Consider the following 15,852-nt stretch of genomic DNA (forward strand, 5'->3'; position numbering starts at 1 on the left):
AGAGTTCACTCCAGGTCAGGCTGTGAGTTTCAGTGATGTCAGCGCTAGTCACTGAACCTCCCCTCCCATCATCTCATTCCTCACCGCCGCCTCCCCTCCCATCCGCCGCTCCTGCAGTGATGCTTTCACTGCAATTCGTGGTAGTAGGTGTCGGATGATGGGATAAGTTGTCCCATCAGCTGACACCAGTGACCAGAGGTAAACTGAGCATGCTCAGTTAAAAAAACGGAATCCGTCATGTGACGGACTACGACGGATCCATTGCCCATAGGCGTCCACTCTAGCAGACGATGGACGGCGCTGTCTGACTTTTCAATGGAGACAAAAAACGTTCCTTTGTGCGTCGTCTCCGGCCGATGGACAAAGAATTTCCGCGTCGAACGACGGATGACACGTGCGGCCATCCGTAGCAATCCATCCGTCGCTAATAGAAGTCAGTGAGAAAAAAACTGATCCAGCGGCATCAGTCGCTGGATCCGTTTTTTTTCAAAATTCAACAGATTGTGACTGATGGCAAAAAACTGATGTGTGAACGGGGCCTTACCTGGAATCCTTCCTTTGTTAGCCAGAGCAGGGGTGAATTGTGCTTCTAGCTTTGCATGTGTGCTTCATGTAATACTAGACCTCCCCTCTAGTGGCCACTGCAGCATTCCATGGTGATTATCACTAATCACTACTGATGAACACTCGATTGGGTCATTGTCAGTTTAAAGAGCCACTCACTGATTTACTAATGTAGTACTACTTAAGCCTTACAACTAGTCAACTTCACTTGTTTATTTTTTTCGGCGGTTTTACATAACAAGCTGCAAAATGTGGAAACTAAAAAAATGCAGATATTCCAATTTCAGCCCATTCATGCTCAGTGTGCGACTCTATATACAAAATGGTAAGCGCTCCTTCCAGTTACCAGGAAACGGTCCGGTCTGGGGAGTGGAAAGAGACGGGAAATGCAGAAATATAAGCAATTAGATCTAATTATAGAATATGGACATGTGTTCTAGCAATGGATCCTATATAATAAATGTATCCAATTAACCCTGAAACAAATTATGGGAATTTATAGCATGACATTAAATTCTTAAATGTCTTAATCTAGAAGTGACATGAAAACAAAAACTTGTGAAAAAGTGGAAGGTCAAAAATGTGGACGTAGAGCGTGCTACCCTTTTTATTACCACTGGTCTATAATCCTAACTTTCCCCACCAGTGGGTAAATTATTCTCTACCACCTGGTGCAAGAGTCAAAAAGGCACATATAGATTCCCATAAATTCCCCCAGATGCCATTTCTTAGTATGGCTCCAATTATGCAACCCCTTTATGGCTGCATTGTAAGATTATACTAATTAGTTACAGTATTATTATTATTTATTTATATAGCACCATTGATTCCATGGTGCTGTGCATGAGAGTATGACAATATACTATGAGCACTAGGTACCATTTATATACCCATTGTATGACACTATTATGTGTTCAGTGCATTACACCAGTATGGGATTATTGTAGGGTACTGTTATATATCGTGTATCTGATACTGATATGTATTTATTGTATGGCACTGTTATATATTGTTCATGTGACACTGGTATGTGTTTATTGTATGGCACTGTTATATATTCTGCTTGCAAAACTGGTATGTGTTTATTTTATGGCATTTTTATATTTTCTGCTTGTGATACTGGTATGTGTTTATTATATGCTATTCTTATATATTCTGCTTGTGATACTGGTATGTGTTTATTATATGCTATTCTTATATATTCTGCTTGTGATACTGGTATGTGTTTATTGTATTGTTATATATACTTCATGTGATATTGGTATCTGTTAATTGTATAGCAATGTTATATATTCTGCCTGTGATACTGTTATGTGTTTATTGCATGATACTAGTATGCGTCTATTGTATGGTACTATTGTGTATTTATTCTTACACTAGTATGTATTTCTTAAATGGCAATAACGAAATAGACACACATGGCACTGTTATTTGGCACCGTATGGTGGCAGTTTTTAGGCACAGTATTACTCTCCATTTACTGACAAAAGGAGTGTTATTACATAATGATAAAGCTGGATGTTGCTGATCTGTGGGCAAAACTTGCGACCAGTCGGAAATCCCAGGAGATACATTGCAAATACCTTTAGATTATATTGGGATTGGGATTTAGATTGTTTGAAAATCTGCAGTGGTACGGAAAGTATTCAGACCCCTTTAAATTTTTCACTCTTTGTTTCGTTGCAGCCATTTGGTAAATTCAAAAAAGTTCATTTTTTTCTCATTAATGTACACTCTGCACCCCATCTTGACTGAAAAAAACAGAAATGTAGACATTTTTGCAAATGTATTAAAAAAGAAAAACTGAAATATCACATGGTCATAAGTATTCAGACCCTTTGCTCAGACACTCATATTTAAATGGAAGAAGTTTGGGACCACCAGAAGTCTTCCTGGACCTGTCCATCCAGCCAAACTGAGCAATCGTGGGAGAAGAGCCTTGGAGATAGAGGTAAAGAAGAACCCCAAGATCACTGTGGCTGAGCTCCACAGATGCAGCAGGGACGTGGGAGAAAGTTCCACAAAGTCATCAATCACTGCAGCCCTTCATTAGTTGTGCCTTTATGGCAGAGTGGCCCGACGGAAGCCTCTCCTCAGTGCCAGACATATGGAAGCCTGCATAGAGTTTGCTAAAAACACATGAAGGACTCCCAGACTATGAGAAATAAGATTCTCTGGTCTGATGAGACGAAGACAGAACTTTTTGGTGATAATTCTAAGCGGTATGTGTGGAGAAAACCAGGCACTGTTCATCACCTACCCAATACAATCCCAACAGTGAAACATGGTGGTAGCAGCATCATGCTATGGGGGTGTTTTTCAGCTGCATGGACAGGACGACTGGTTGCAATTGAAGGAAACATGAATGTGGCCAAGTACAGAGACATCATGGATGAAAACCTCTTCCAGAGTACTCTGGACCTCAGACTTGGCTGAAGGTTCACCTTCCAAGAAGACAATGACCCTAAGCACACAGCTAAAATAACAAGGGAGTGGCTTCAGAACAACTCTGTGACCATTCTTCACTGGCCCAGCCAGAGCCCTGACCTAAACCCAATAGAACATCTCTGGAGAAACCTGAAAATGGCTGTCCACCAACGTTCACCATCCAACCTGACGGAACGGGAGAGGATCTGCAAGGAAGAATGGCAGAGGATCCCCAAATCCAGGTGTGAAAAACTTGTTGCATCATTCCAAGAAGACTCATGGCTGTACTAGCTCAAAAGGGTGCTTCTACTCAATACTGGGCAAAGGGTCTGAATACTTATGACCATGTGATATTTAAGTTTTTCTTTTTTAATAAATTTGCTAAAAATTCTACAGTTCTGTTTTTTTTCAGTCAAGATGGGGTGCAGAGTGTACATTACTGAGAAAAAAAAAGAACTTTTTTGAATTTACCAAATGGCTGCAATGAAATAAAGAGTGAAAAATGTAAAGGGGTCTGAATACTTTCTGTGCCAACTGTATGTAATGCAACAAGCCAAATACAATAAATGAGTGTCTACAAGTAATTATTTATTATTTCCTCTAACATATATTGTAGAACTATTTTACATAGCGATTGGGTTATTTATAGGGAAAATCATTACACAGATGTAGCAGTGAGTGAGTGGTTTATGTGGGGCATTATTCGGAATATGTATGTACAGTTGTGGCCAAAAGTATTGACACCCCTGCAATTCTGTCAGATAATACTCAGTTTCTTCCTGAAAATGATTGCAAACACAAATTCTTTGGTATTATTATCTTCATTTAATTTGTCTTCAATGAAAAAACACAAAAGAGAATGAAGCAAAAAGCAAAACATTGATCATTTCACATAAAACTCCAAAAATGGGCCAGACAAAAGTATTGGCACCCTCAGCCTAATACTTGGTTGCACAACCTTTAGCCAAAATAACTGCGACCAACCGCTTCCGGTAACCATCAATAAGTTTCTTACAATGCTCTGCTGGAATTTTAGGCCATTCTTCTTTGGCAAACTGCTCCAGGTCCCTGATATTTGAAGGGTGCCTTCTCCAAACTGCCATTTTTAGATCTCTCCCCAGGTGTTCTATGGGATTCAGGTCTGGACTCATTGCTGGCCACCTTAGAAGTCTCCAGTGCTTTCTCTCAAACCATTTTCTAGTGCTTTTTGAAGTGTGTTTTGGGTCATTGTTCTGCTGGAAGACCCATGACCTCTGAGGGAGACCCAGCTTTCTCACACTGGGCCTTACATTATGCTGCAAAATTTGTTGGTAGTCTTCAGACTTCATAATGCCATACACACGGTCAAGCAGTCCAGTGCCAGAGGCAGCAAAGCAACCCAAAAAAATCAGGGAACCTCCGCCATGTTTGACTGTAGGGACCGTGTTCTTTTCTTTGAATGCCTCAATTTTTCTCCTGTAAACTCTTATGTTGATGCCTTTGCCCAAAAAGCTCTACTTTTGTCTCATCTGACCAGAGAACATTCTTCCAAAACGTTTTAGGCTTTTTCAGGTAAGTTTTGGCAAACTCCAGCCTGGCTTTTTTATGTCTCGGGGTAAGAAGTGGGGTCTTCCTGGGTTTCCTACCATACAGTCCCTTTTCATTCAGACGCCGACGGATAGTATGGGTTGACACTGTTGTACCCTTGGACTGCAGGACAGCTTGAACTTGGTTGGATGTTAGTCGAGATTCTTTATTCAACATCCGCACAATATTGCGTTGAAATCTCTTGTCAATTTTTCTTTTCCGTCCACATCTAGGGAGGTTAGCCACAGTGCCATGGGTTTTAAACGTCTTGATGACACTGCGCACGGTAGACACAGGAACATTCAGGTCTTTGGAGATGGACTTGTAGCCTTGAGATTGCTCATGCTTCCTCACAATTTGGTTTCTCAAGTCCTCAGACAGTTCTTTGGTCTTCTTTCTTTTCTCCATGCTCAATGTGGTACACACAAGGACAGAGGACAGAGGTTGAGTCAACTTTAATCCATGTCAACTGGCTGCAAGTGTGATTTAGTTATTACCAACACCTGTTAGGTGCCACAGGTAAGTTACAGGTGCTGTTAATTACACAAATTAGAGAAGCATCACATGATTTTTTGAACAGTGCCAATACTTTTGTCCACCCTCTTTTTTATGTTTGGTGTGGAATTATATCCAATTTGGCTTTAGGACAATTCTTTTTGTGTTTTTTCATTTAAGACAAATTAAATGAAGATAATAATAACAAAGAATTTGTGTTTGCAATCATTTTCAGGAAGAAACTGAGTATTATCTGACAGAATTGCAGGGGTGTCAATACTTTTGGCAACAACTGTATGTATGTAAACTCTCGTTGGGATTCATTCTCCGTTTTGGTTAACCAGTCTCTGATGATATCTGTTGAGCTATGTACACACTGGCTCTTTAAAGGAATTTTTGGAGCATTTTGGAGCGATCCAAATATTCATCCAAATCTCAGATAACCTTAAAATCATTGGGTTTCTGCTTTAAAAACTAGACAAAAATACTTTGTGTGCACATAGCCTTAGGGAGTACCTCAAAAAACACCTCAAAGACATGACAAAGATGTCAACCTGAAGATCCTAGCTATGTTCGGAGAATGTTGGAGTTTTAGTAACAGATTGAGTTGTCTTTGTTTTATATTATTTTCTGTAGACAATTGCTATTTCTTTTTAATGATTTACCTATGGTTCTCATTTGCAGGTGGCTTCAGTAAGTTCCAGGCTGAATTTCCTCATCATTGTGAAACCAACCTAGACTCTACCAGTTGTGCCAGTAGCTCACCTTTGCCACCAACTCCAGTTCTAGGACTCGGAGGCCTGTGCATTGCTTCTGACTGCTCCGACGTTGAATCTGATCTTGACCGAGAACCATTAAGTGGGATAGACTCCGAAGGCATGAGTCCACGCAACCAGCCCCCGTCCTTTCCAGTGCAAATTCTGCCCCATTTGTACTTGGGCAGTGCTAGAGATTCTGGGAACATGGATACTCTGGCCAAGCTTGGTATTCGCTATATCCTGAATGTCACCCCAAATCTTCCCAATATTTTTGAGAAGGACGGAGACTTCCATTACAAGCAGATTCCCATATCGGACCATTGGAGTCAGAACTTGTCTCAGTTTTTCCCAGAAGCCATTGAGTTCATCGGTGAGTATGAAGTTGTTATCATCAATCATCATCAACCAAAAGAGGTAGTACAGACTACAGTAGATCTTGACAGCTTTACTAAAAGTCATCAGAATCTAAAGCTTCGCTAGCTCCAAAAACAAACGATCGAATTGAGTCTGACCTCGTCCACTGATTTATATTCATGGACATGGACATGACTAAAGATGTGTATGCAGGTTGCGGGATGCAGTGTTGCAAAGGAGGCAGAGTAAGGGTTAACAAGTTTAACAATTTACTTAACAGAGAAGATAAACTCGCAGGGAGATAAAGGGTTAAATGGTGAAAAGCAGGTGCAAAACAATAACAGTCCAATTATCAAACTTATCGTGTCCTTTATGTTCCTCCAGCACAGATGATCCTTTGGAGGTAGTGATGAGCCAGTATGCTCGTTGCTCGGGTGATCTCCGAGTATTTGGAAGTACTTGGAAATTTAGTTTGTATTGCCGCAGCTGCATGACAGCCTGAATACATGTGGGAATTCCCTAACAAACAGGCAATCTCCACATGTATTCAGGCTCTCAAGTAGCCGCAAATCATGCAGCTGTGGAAACAAAAACTAAATCTCCGAGCACTTCCAAACACTCGGAGACCACCGAACATGCTCGGGGAAACTCAAGCAACGAGCATACTCGCTCATCACTATTTGGAGGTTGTAGCACCGGCAACGGCCGGGGTGATGTCCACAGATGAGGTCCCTTGAATGATGATCCGTCTTCTGGCGGCAACGGGCGGTATCCGGTTATATCCACTGAGCCCCAAGTCCATGAGCCTGTGCTGCCAAAACAGAGGGCCTCAGCAATGGCGGGGTTAAACGTGGGGTGATGTGTACCTTGTGGCAAAGAGGACTGCAAACGACTGTCTTTCACACGGCCCTCACTCTTCTGCACGTTCGCAGCATTGTCACTGCACGTGCAGCACTCTCTACTCTCACTGTCCCGTCAGCGTTACCGGGAGCTGACATCTGCAGTCCGACACAGCGCCGACGCTCGGGGTGCGGAGTGCGCTGCTCACCCTGCTGCCCTCTCTCTGACATTGAGAAACTCTGCCTCTTTTTGCACGCTTTATCCCCAGTTTCTGGCTCACCCAGGCTCACCCCTCCTTCCGGGTCATGACACCTGTCTGGTCCCCTATTCCTTCCCCCGGGCAACTGGGACGTAACCTCGACAGTTCCTGACCTGGCTCAGTACAGGTACCCTTCCTCCTTACACTTGCACAGGTTGAGAATATTTCTCTATATATTATGTCATTGGTTTTTGGTGTTAAATATCCTAAATGGTCTGTACTGTCTGGGACTTTTTTTTGTGTAACCATAGGATTTTCCACAACTGTCCCTGATGTGAAGACCTCGCTTTAAGATGTTTTGTAGAATCGGTTAAAGTAATTTAGTTTTCAAAACTAAAACTAATATATTACTCTTCATTTGACCATAAGGAAAAGTATGAAGCAAATAAGATCCAAGCAGAGATGAGAAATTTAATTTGCAGGACCCTGGTCTAATGACCACATCAGTACTCTGTGGTCACTGGACCAGAGCCCTGTGAAATGCCTGTTGCATGGCTTCCATCAAGGGGTCATGAAATACTGGCCAGGGTCTTGCAAATCGATTCGCTCATCTCTAGATCCAACATTTTGAGCTAACAGTCCTTTGCCTTAAAGGGGTATTCCTATAAAATACATCTAAGGAGATGCCATAAATGTATAGTAGATCTGAAGCCTCCTACCTATCTATGATGGAATCAGCATTGACTAGGTATGGACTCTGGGGCTGTAATTCAGCCGTGGAATTTGAAATCACACAGGCCCATGCTGTCCCCGTTCCCAAGCACATATATTGAAAATTTACTTGTTTTTACAAAGACTTTGCAATTTTACCTATTAGAAAACTTGAGAATAACCCTTTGTGAGTGTGTCCATATAAGACTAATACGCTGCAGATTTTCTAAACCATAAATTCGGAAACAGAAAAAAAAAACACCAAATTGTGCAGTTTTTGTTGGAAATTTTGTTGGTTATTTGCGCAATTTTCACTGTTTGTATTACAAAATACCGCAACATACATTGACCTGCTGCGGAAATAAACACAGTGTCGCAGGTCAATTTATGCTGACAATTTGGTAAGACTCATAGCTCATCCACTTTGCTTTTACTGTAATAAAATTCGGACCACCAGATGGTCTCTTCTAAAATGTAGGAACCCAATAATTAGCATTTCAACTTATTATATATTCCTACAATATTTTATATAGCGGAGGCGTAAAATAATATTTACATAAGATATTGCTTGTGATGAGATCCCTGCTGTGTCTCTATCAGGGCATCTTGAGGACATGTTTGTCTGTGCATGTCCTTGAGACTGACCTTGTCTGGCTCCTCTCTGCCTCCCGGATAGGGTTACCTTAATGGATATCCCTCCTCCCATTTTCTTCACCACTTATTGCTTTTGTCTCCGAGCTATTTTTACATCACTTCTCTCTCAGCTGATATTGGGAGTGTTTTGCTCGATGAAGACACACGGATTACTTGATAATGATGAATGGTTTTCTGGTGGCATCTTGTCTACCCTTCCTTCTGTATAGTATCTATTCTCCTTGTAATAAACAGCTATGATAATATTGTCTAAGGAACAACGCCAGGGCTGAGAACATACTATATAGGTTAATTCTTCGATAACTGTACATTTTGTATTTTTCTGAATTTTCGATCAAGGTCAGAAATTGACACAATTGTTCTTGAATTCGAAATGTTCTTTAGATGATAGAGAAGAACTCTTTGGTGAATATCAGTAGATGTCCTGCAGACATTGAACATCAATAATTATGAGATATAATCTAGGAGACACAATCATCTCTAGTCTATGAGGATACAAATGAAAGCAGCAGTAGATGAAAGGGACGAGGACAATCACTATTTCAACATACATAGGTTCTCAAAGTGGATTTCTGAAGAGTAACCCAACAATTATCTTGAAACGAATCCACTTATGTTCCATTTTTTAATACCCATTTCTTTTCACAGATGAGGCAGCTTCCCACAACTGTGGAGTACTCGTGCATTGTCTGGCCGGTATTAGTCGTTCGGTCACTGTCACCGTTGCCTACCTCATGCAGAAGCTAAACTTATCTCTCAACGATGCCTACGATTTTGTCAAGCGCAAGAAAACCAACATCTCTCCCAATTTCAACTTTATGGGTCAGCTGCTGGATTTTGAGAAAAGCTTAGGACTTACTAGCCCCGATGACAATCGGCCGCCTGGCCATTCCTTCTTCACCAGTCCGTCCAGCGATGATGTGTTTGAACTGGACTCTTTGGACTCCACGTAGGAAAGTTGTTGGAGTGCTTTAATATGACCATTTTTTGATGGGCTTGAGCAGCTCAGATATAGTGGACCGTCTGCCGATTTGTTGCAGTTGGGCTGAAGACCAACATGAAAGTACTTAGTTTAATATCTAACCTTTCCAGTCTGTATCAATGGATATAAAACTGGAAGGCGATACAAACGTACTTAAGAGTATTTCTAAAAGTCCTACATCTCATGAGGGCAAGTCTGGTATGAAGGAGATAAGTCCTTGAAGGAAGATGATGAGATGTAGGATGGCAAATAAGAACCAAAGCATATAAACCGAAAGATGACCTTACAGTAGACTCTTGTTGACTCTTTCCAACAAGGATCAGCGTCAAAACATTGTAGCCTTCACACCCGAGGAGGTCAGCCAGTAGACTATCAATACTATACTTTCCCTTCCAGCATCATATGGGTTAGTATCTTTCTATGAACTTACAGTATTCACGTTTTAAAAAAAAAAAAAAAAATTGCCGAATTTTAGAGCAGAGGCATCAGATGTTCTAAATGAAGTCTACACAACCGGGAATAGAATCTCCGATCGGGAACATTATCTTCGTCCTCTTCGAAATGGATCACGACAAGGACTGACTCACTTGGTGTTTTTTTTTGCTTGCTTGATTGGAATGATAAAATCCTGTGAGCGGAAATCGAGTTTACAAAGTGAAGGAGCAGGTGGTGAATATTCATGTTCCATCTGGAACCCATATACAACGATCAGGCTCTGCTTCGCCGCACAGAATGGGTCCAGGCCAACCTAGGTTGGGTTTAAACATGCAAAGCCATGTGTTTCTTTCTTGACTTTTGTACAGTATTTCTATTCTACGCGTTATTCCATGGCAGATCGCCATAGGCAACTTTTATAATAATGCCACTCTTCTCAGGCCCCTGGCTTATTATATGTTAACAAATATATAAAAAAATATATATACAATACATATATATATATATATATATATATATATATGTAGAAAAAGAACTCAGGATTACTTCTGGCATTTCAAGATCTGACGTGGACTGACGTGGAAGGGAAGCGCACTGTTTCCATAAAGCTCGTATTATTACATATGCTCCATAGCCCTGCAGTGCAGGATGGGCATGGTCACTTGTCATGGAGTTCAGTAAGGTCCAAAGTAATCACCTTTTAAGAGATTTGACCATATTGAACAAGAGAAACTGATAACTTTATATTTTTGGGTGATTTTTTTTTTAATTAACAGGGACTTTTTATTATTTTGCCTTTTCTCGTAGAATATTTATAAGTTTACTATTGCAGAGAACAGAAATAAAGTGACCAGTTCTCTCAACTGCCTTAACACAGGAGTGGAAATCTCTTGTGAGTGACTCCTGATGTGTCATAGCTGGCCAGTATGCATTATTATACATTGTATAGCAGATGGGAATGTATTAATGTAACACCACCAGGTTTAAAAAAAAGTTGTATTTTTTTAAATTAGTTTCTACCATGTTGAATATAGGTCCAATTTTCTGTTCTGATTAGCTTTTTTTTTTACAGTCTGCAAGCGCTACTAGAGGAAACTCAGTAGCCTACTGCATACTGGGTTATTATTGAGTTCTCAGTATGCAGTAAGCTCTAAAGCGCCCCCTAATGGTGGCTTCTGGCAGTGAGAATTTTAACATTTAACATTCTTGTTTACCAAGAAGATTTGGACAGACAAGAACTGCTAAAAATATATAAGAAGAAGTTTAATCGGTCCAATATTTTTGACCTGTTTAGATTGAAAAAAATATATACATATGAATGATTTCAAGTGTGGGCATTTAACTTAAAGGGAATCTGTCAGCAGGTTTTTGTTATGTAATCTGACAGCGGCATGATGTAGGGGCAGAGACCCTGATTCCAGCGATGTGCCATTTAGTTTACTGGGTGATAGAATCGCTGTTTTCTCTGCTGCAGCTCTAGCAAAACTCTGAATGTTGAGCCCTGTTTATCCTTGCCCACTCCACTGATTAGCAGTCAGTGCACAGGAAGCTGCCAATCAGTGGTGGGGACATGGTTGGACTAGTAGGCACGATACACTGATTGTATTGAAACAACAGCATAAAGTCTAGTAAGTGACATTGCTGGAATCATGGTCTCAGACCCTACATCATGCTGCTCTCAGATTACATATCAAATACCTGCTGACATATTCCATTTAACTGTATATACTTCATTTAATTCCATCATATACGGGGAACAGGAATACCTTAAACATACATGGTATCCAGCAGAACTTAGCACTTCTTAAAGGGAACTATTACTTTAAAACTATTTTGTATTTCCCATTGTTCAAAGCAAAGGTCCCATACAGCAAAGCAATCTTTGGGGAAAAGGTTATAGCAATCAATCACATTTCACTTTTCCGATACAACGGAACCTGATTGGTTGCTGCGTGTCGAAAAGCTTGTTTTTCTGAGATGGTTTGCAAATGCGAGGCACAAGGTGCAGTGACCAAAGGATATAAGCAAATCTAGAATATAGCAAAGGATATAGCAAATTGTACTTCTTTACTTCTGCTATCGCCTTCTGTGGTCCGAAATGTTTAACTTCTCCCTTATTAAACTTTTAAAAAAATTTTTTATATAATTTTGTCCAGCATGGAAATCTATGAATGTTTGAAAATCTTTTTATTACGGGATTTGTCTTCATTCCTGTAAAAAAAATTGCATGCATGTCGCCTCCACACCCCAGGTTATTCCCAATCTATTTTCCTGCCTTCAGCTGTATTGATACCAAGACATACTTATAAGGAGTACAGCTGATGGCAGTGATGGATCATCCCCTGTCTCCTCCGGTGTTCTGCTTATCAGAACAATCTACTGCAGCTCATCCCCAGAGTTAGTGACACTGATGCTGAGTAGTGATGAGCGAGTATATTCGTTGCTCGGGTTTTTCTGAGCATGCTCGGGTGTCCTCCGAGTATTTTGGCGTGCTCGGAGATTTAGTCTCTGTCCACGTAGTTAGTTGCATGATTTATAGCTGCTAGACAGCCTGATTACATGTGAAGAATGCCTGTTTGTTAGAGAATTCCCACATGTATTCAGGCTGTCCAGCATCCACAAATCATGCGGCTGAGACGACGAAAACTAAATCTCCGAGCATGCCAAAATACTCGGAGGACACCCAAGCAACGAGTATACTCGCTCATCACTAATGCTGAGCTGACTCATCACTGCCATCATCTGTACTCCAAGAGTATGTTCTGATATCAATGCACCTGAAGGCAAGTGAACTTACATACAAAATTTTTACAAATTTAAGCCAAATCCCCTAATAAAGCAATTTGCAAAGCTTCATAATTTTCTTTGCTGGAGAATATTAAAATATAAAAATTTAGTTGCTCTGTAAGTTTTACAAGCAGCATTTAATTAAAAGAGATTTTCCGTATTAGAAATTCCATTGTCATCAACCTCATTCTAAGAAATTTAAAGGGAATTTGTCACCCCCCCCCGGACGTTTATTTTATGACCTATTAATATGGGCATACAGGTAATAGAAATGTTACACTGGTCCTACCTGTCTGCCTCGTATTAATGGTCTTGTTGCTGAGAACTTTTATATTCTGTTTTTATGTTAATTTCTTCCAGGCTCTGTGGCGTGCAGTGCTTGTAAGAGCTCCCTGCTTCCTCTCCTCATTACAATACTACCCCCTCCCATCAGCATCAGTTATGACCCCGGAATCCCGCGCCCTGCACTCCCTCAGAAATGCATACCTTGTCCTCCCATCTGTGGGCACTGTATTCAGCGACTTCCACTCCAGTGACCTCTGTTGTGTGCGCCAATAATATGCTCTCCCCACTTCCTCCCTGCATAGTCATTGCCATGTACTGCAGGGAGGAAGTGGGGAGAGCATATTATCGGTGCACACACCAGAGGTCACTGGAGCGGCGCCTGCGCAGAACATCCCTGAATGCAATGCCCGCAGAAGGGAGGATGACGTACCGTACATATTTTTAAGGGAGCGCAGGGGCAGGATTTCGGGGCCATAACTGACGATGATGGGAGGGGTAGTATTACAATGAGAAGAGGAGGCAGGGATTTCTTACAGCACCGCAAACCCCGAAGCTTGGAAAAAATCATTAGCATAAAGACAAAATATAACACTTCTCAGCAACAAGACCGTTAATATGAGGCATACAGGTAGGACCAGTGTAACATTTCTATTACCTGTATGCCCATAATAATAGGTCATATACGTCCCGGGAGTGAAAGATTTCCTTAAAAAGGGATCCTGTCACCAGAAAAAAACCTCTATTAACCTGCAAATATGAGGTTAATCTGCAGGGTAACAGCATTACTTAGCCGAACACTGCAGGGAGAAAATTAACTTTTATTATTCCCGACAGCATTCCTGTTTCAGTCACGGGGGTGGCGCCATCGCTGGTTCAGTCACCGGTCTGAGAATACAGAGCGATGCGTGTAACTGCACCCCTGGCTTTAACTGACAGCCGATCCTGACTGACAGTCGGTCCTAAGGCAGAGCCGGTGTCTGTATGGGCGGGGGCTCAGTTTCAGTCACGGGAACGGCGCTGGCGCTAGTTCAGTCGCTGCTCTGAGAATACAGAGTGGAAGCTGTATTCGCGTCCCCAGCATTAGTACCGGCTGCCAGTCAGGGCCGGGGGCGCAGTAACAGACGTCGCTCTGTATACCTCATATCTGCAGGTTAATAGCGTTTTTTCTGGTGACGGGTTCCCTCTAAAATTAATGTTAATAGAGGGGGGGCGGTCACTGTTCAGGGTCCTCATCTCTACGTCAATTAAGTTAGCAATTGCAAAGAGCGTCTCAAACTCTGGAGGATGTGTCTTATCCTGCAGCCCATTTCTTGTATTGGGAATTGTGTAATACTTTATTTCTCCTGTAGGGGAGCTGCAGGGAAATTGAACATTTATAGATATTATAGCAGATGTCTGGGGTTCTCAACAGGGGGACTTTTTTTTATCTCCTTATTATTGTCATGGGACCCTTTTAATAAGTATTGATGAACCCCTTTAACAAATACATGGTTTGTGGTAAAGAGAAAGTCTGTAGCAGCCACAGTACTCAGTATTAAAATGACTGTTATAATAGCCGTTTAGACCTTTAGTAACAGTAAGTGTCACCGTCTCTTCTGTCACATTAGATGTCGTGCGATCTTAGGACTTGAGCTCAGTGAGTAATATTGCCCTATATACTACTTTATCAGCAACAGGGTTTGTAACATCAGATAGGTGACAAAGAGTTAAGTTTAATGCTACTGTCCAAGCCATATGATGGAGGGCCTGTCAAGGGAGTTGACCGGTTTCGAAAAAAAGGACTTTTTTTCAGTAACAGCGCCACTCTTGTCCATGGGCCATGTATGGTACTGCAGGTGTTTTTTTCTACCTGAAAAGTTGATCCTGCTGCTTGACTGTCCTGCAATCAGCTGGTATCAGTGGTGCCCACTTCTGACTATATGTTGTAACCGAGTTGTCTTTTTTGCTGAAACCAACTCAGTAAATCTAACTACAGACTTATGGAAAGCACAAACAGCACAATGAGTTCAGCTCTGCTACAGTAAAAAACACTGCTAGCGACTCTCACATTTAGCCAATAGAGGGTTTTCTACTTAAGGGACCCTCTCTGACAGCTACATGCATGTCATCAAAGGGCAGCTAGGTCAGGAGTTATGTAAGAGGACCTGTCTTAGGTCAAAAGTCTGCAGTTTTTGTTCTTATTTCCCCTGAATATTCCATTTTTAATTTTTCTTAAATCCATCATAAGGTTCCAGATATATGAGCCTTTTTATTAAGCTTCCTTACTCCCCTCTGGGGCGTGTCTTTAGGCTGCTCTGCATAACTACCTTGTAAGCACCGCCCCATTGTCAAGAACATAAACGTGTGCATTAAATAAAAAGATTCATATCTCTGAAACCATATGGCGGATTTAAAAAAACCCACCAGAAAACGGAATATTCAAGGGAGCAGTGGGAATACACATGTAAGCTACACAAAATTCAGCAGTATTAATAACTTTATTCACATTTTTTATGAAAATAGTTAGACCAGCATGAATGGATTTAGTAGAATTTCCCAGCTATATATGGAATCTTTGGAGTTACCAGTCTACATCACTAGGCTTCATTCACATGGAGCCAGTATGAGCGTATTATGGTGCCACAGCTACTCTGAATGCTGTTGCACGGCGCCTCGGTAGAGTACCGGATTACAGAGCTTAGAACAATGTATATACTGAGGCACCGCAGTAAACATGCCTTCATGATGTCATCAGATCCTAAGTAATACATTTCTTGCTTTAACAATGGGGTGGTCCATAATTAGCAGAACATGGC

The 15,852-nt window shown here is 41.3% G+C and overlaps 1 protein-coding gene across 1 annotated transcript in view; it reads left to right on the top strand.

Moving 5' to 3' along the window:
- Positions 1–10,439, top strand: part of DUSP9 (dual specificity phosphatase 9) — a 63,571-nt gene extending 53,132 nt beyond the window's left edge. The window contains exons 4-5 of the mRNA XM_073590912.1: positions 5,737–6,180; positions 9,217–10,439. Of these exons, the coding sequence (XP_073447013.1) occupies positions 5,737–6,180; positions 9,217–9,521 (749 nt within the window). The 3' untranslated portion in view covers positions 9,522–10,439. The remainder of the gene's footprint in view (positions 1–5,736; positions 6,181–9,216) is intronic.
- Positions 10,440–15,852: the final 5,413 nt, after the last annotated feature.

This window comes from Dendrobates tinctorius, unplaced genomic scaffold, assembly GCF_039654945.1.
Source record: "Dendrobates tinctorius isolate UK_male_01 unplaced genomic scaffold, ASM3965494v1 ptg000120l, whole genome shotgun sequence".
Classification (NCBI taxonomy): Eukaryota; Metazoa; Chordata; class Amphibia; order Anura; family Dendrobatidae; genus Dendrobates; species Dendrobates tinctorius.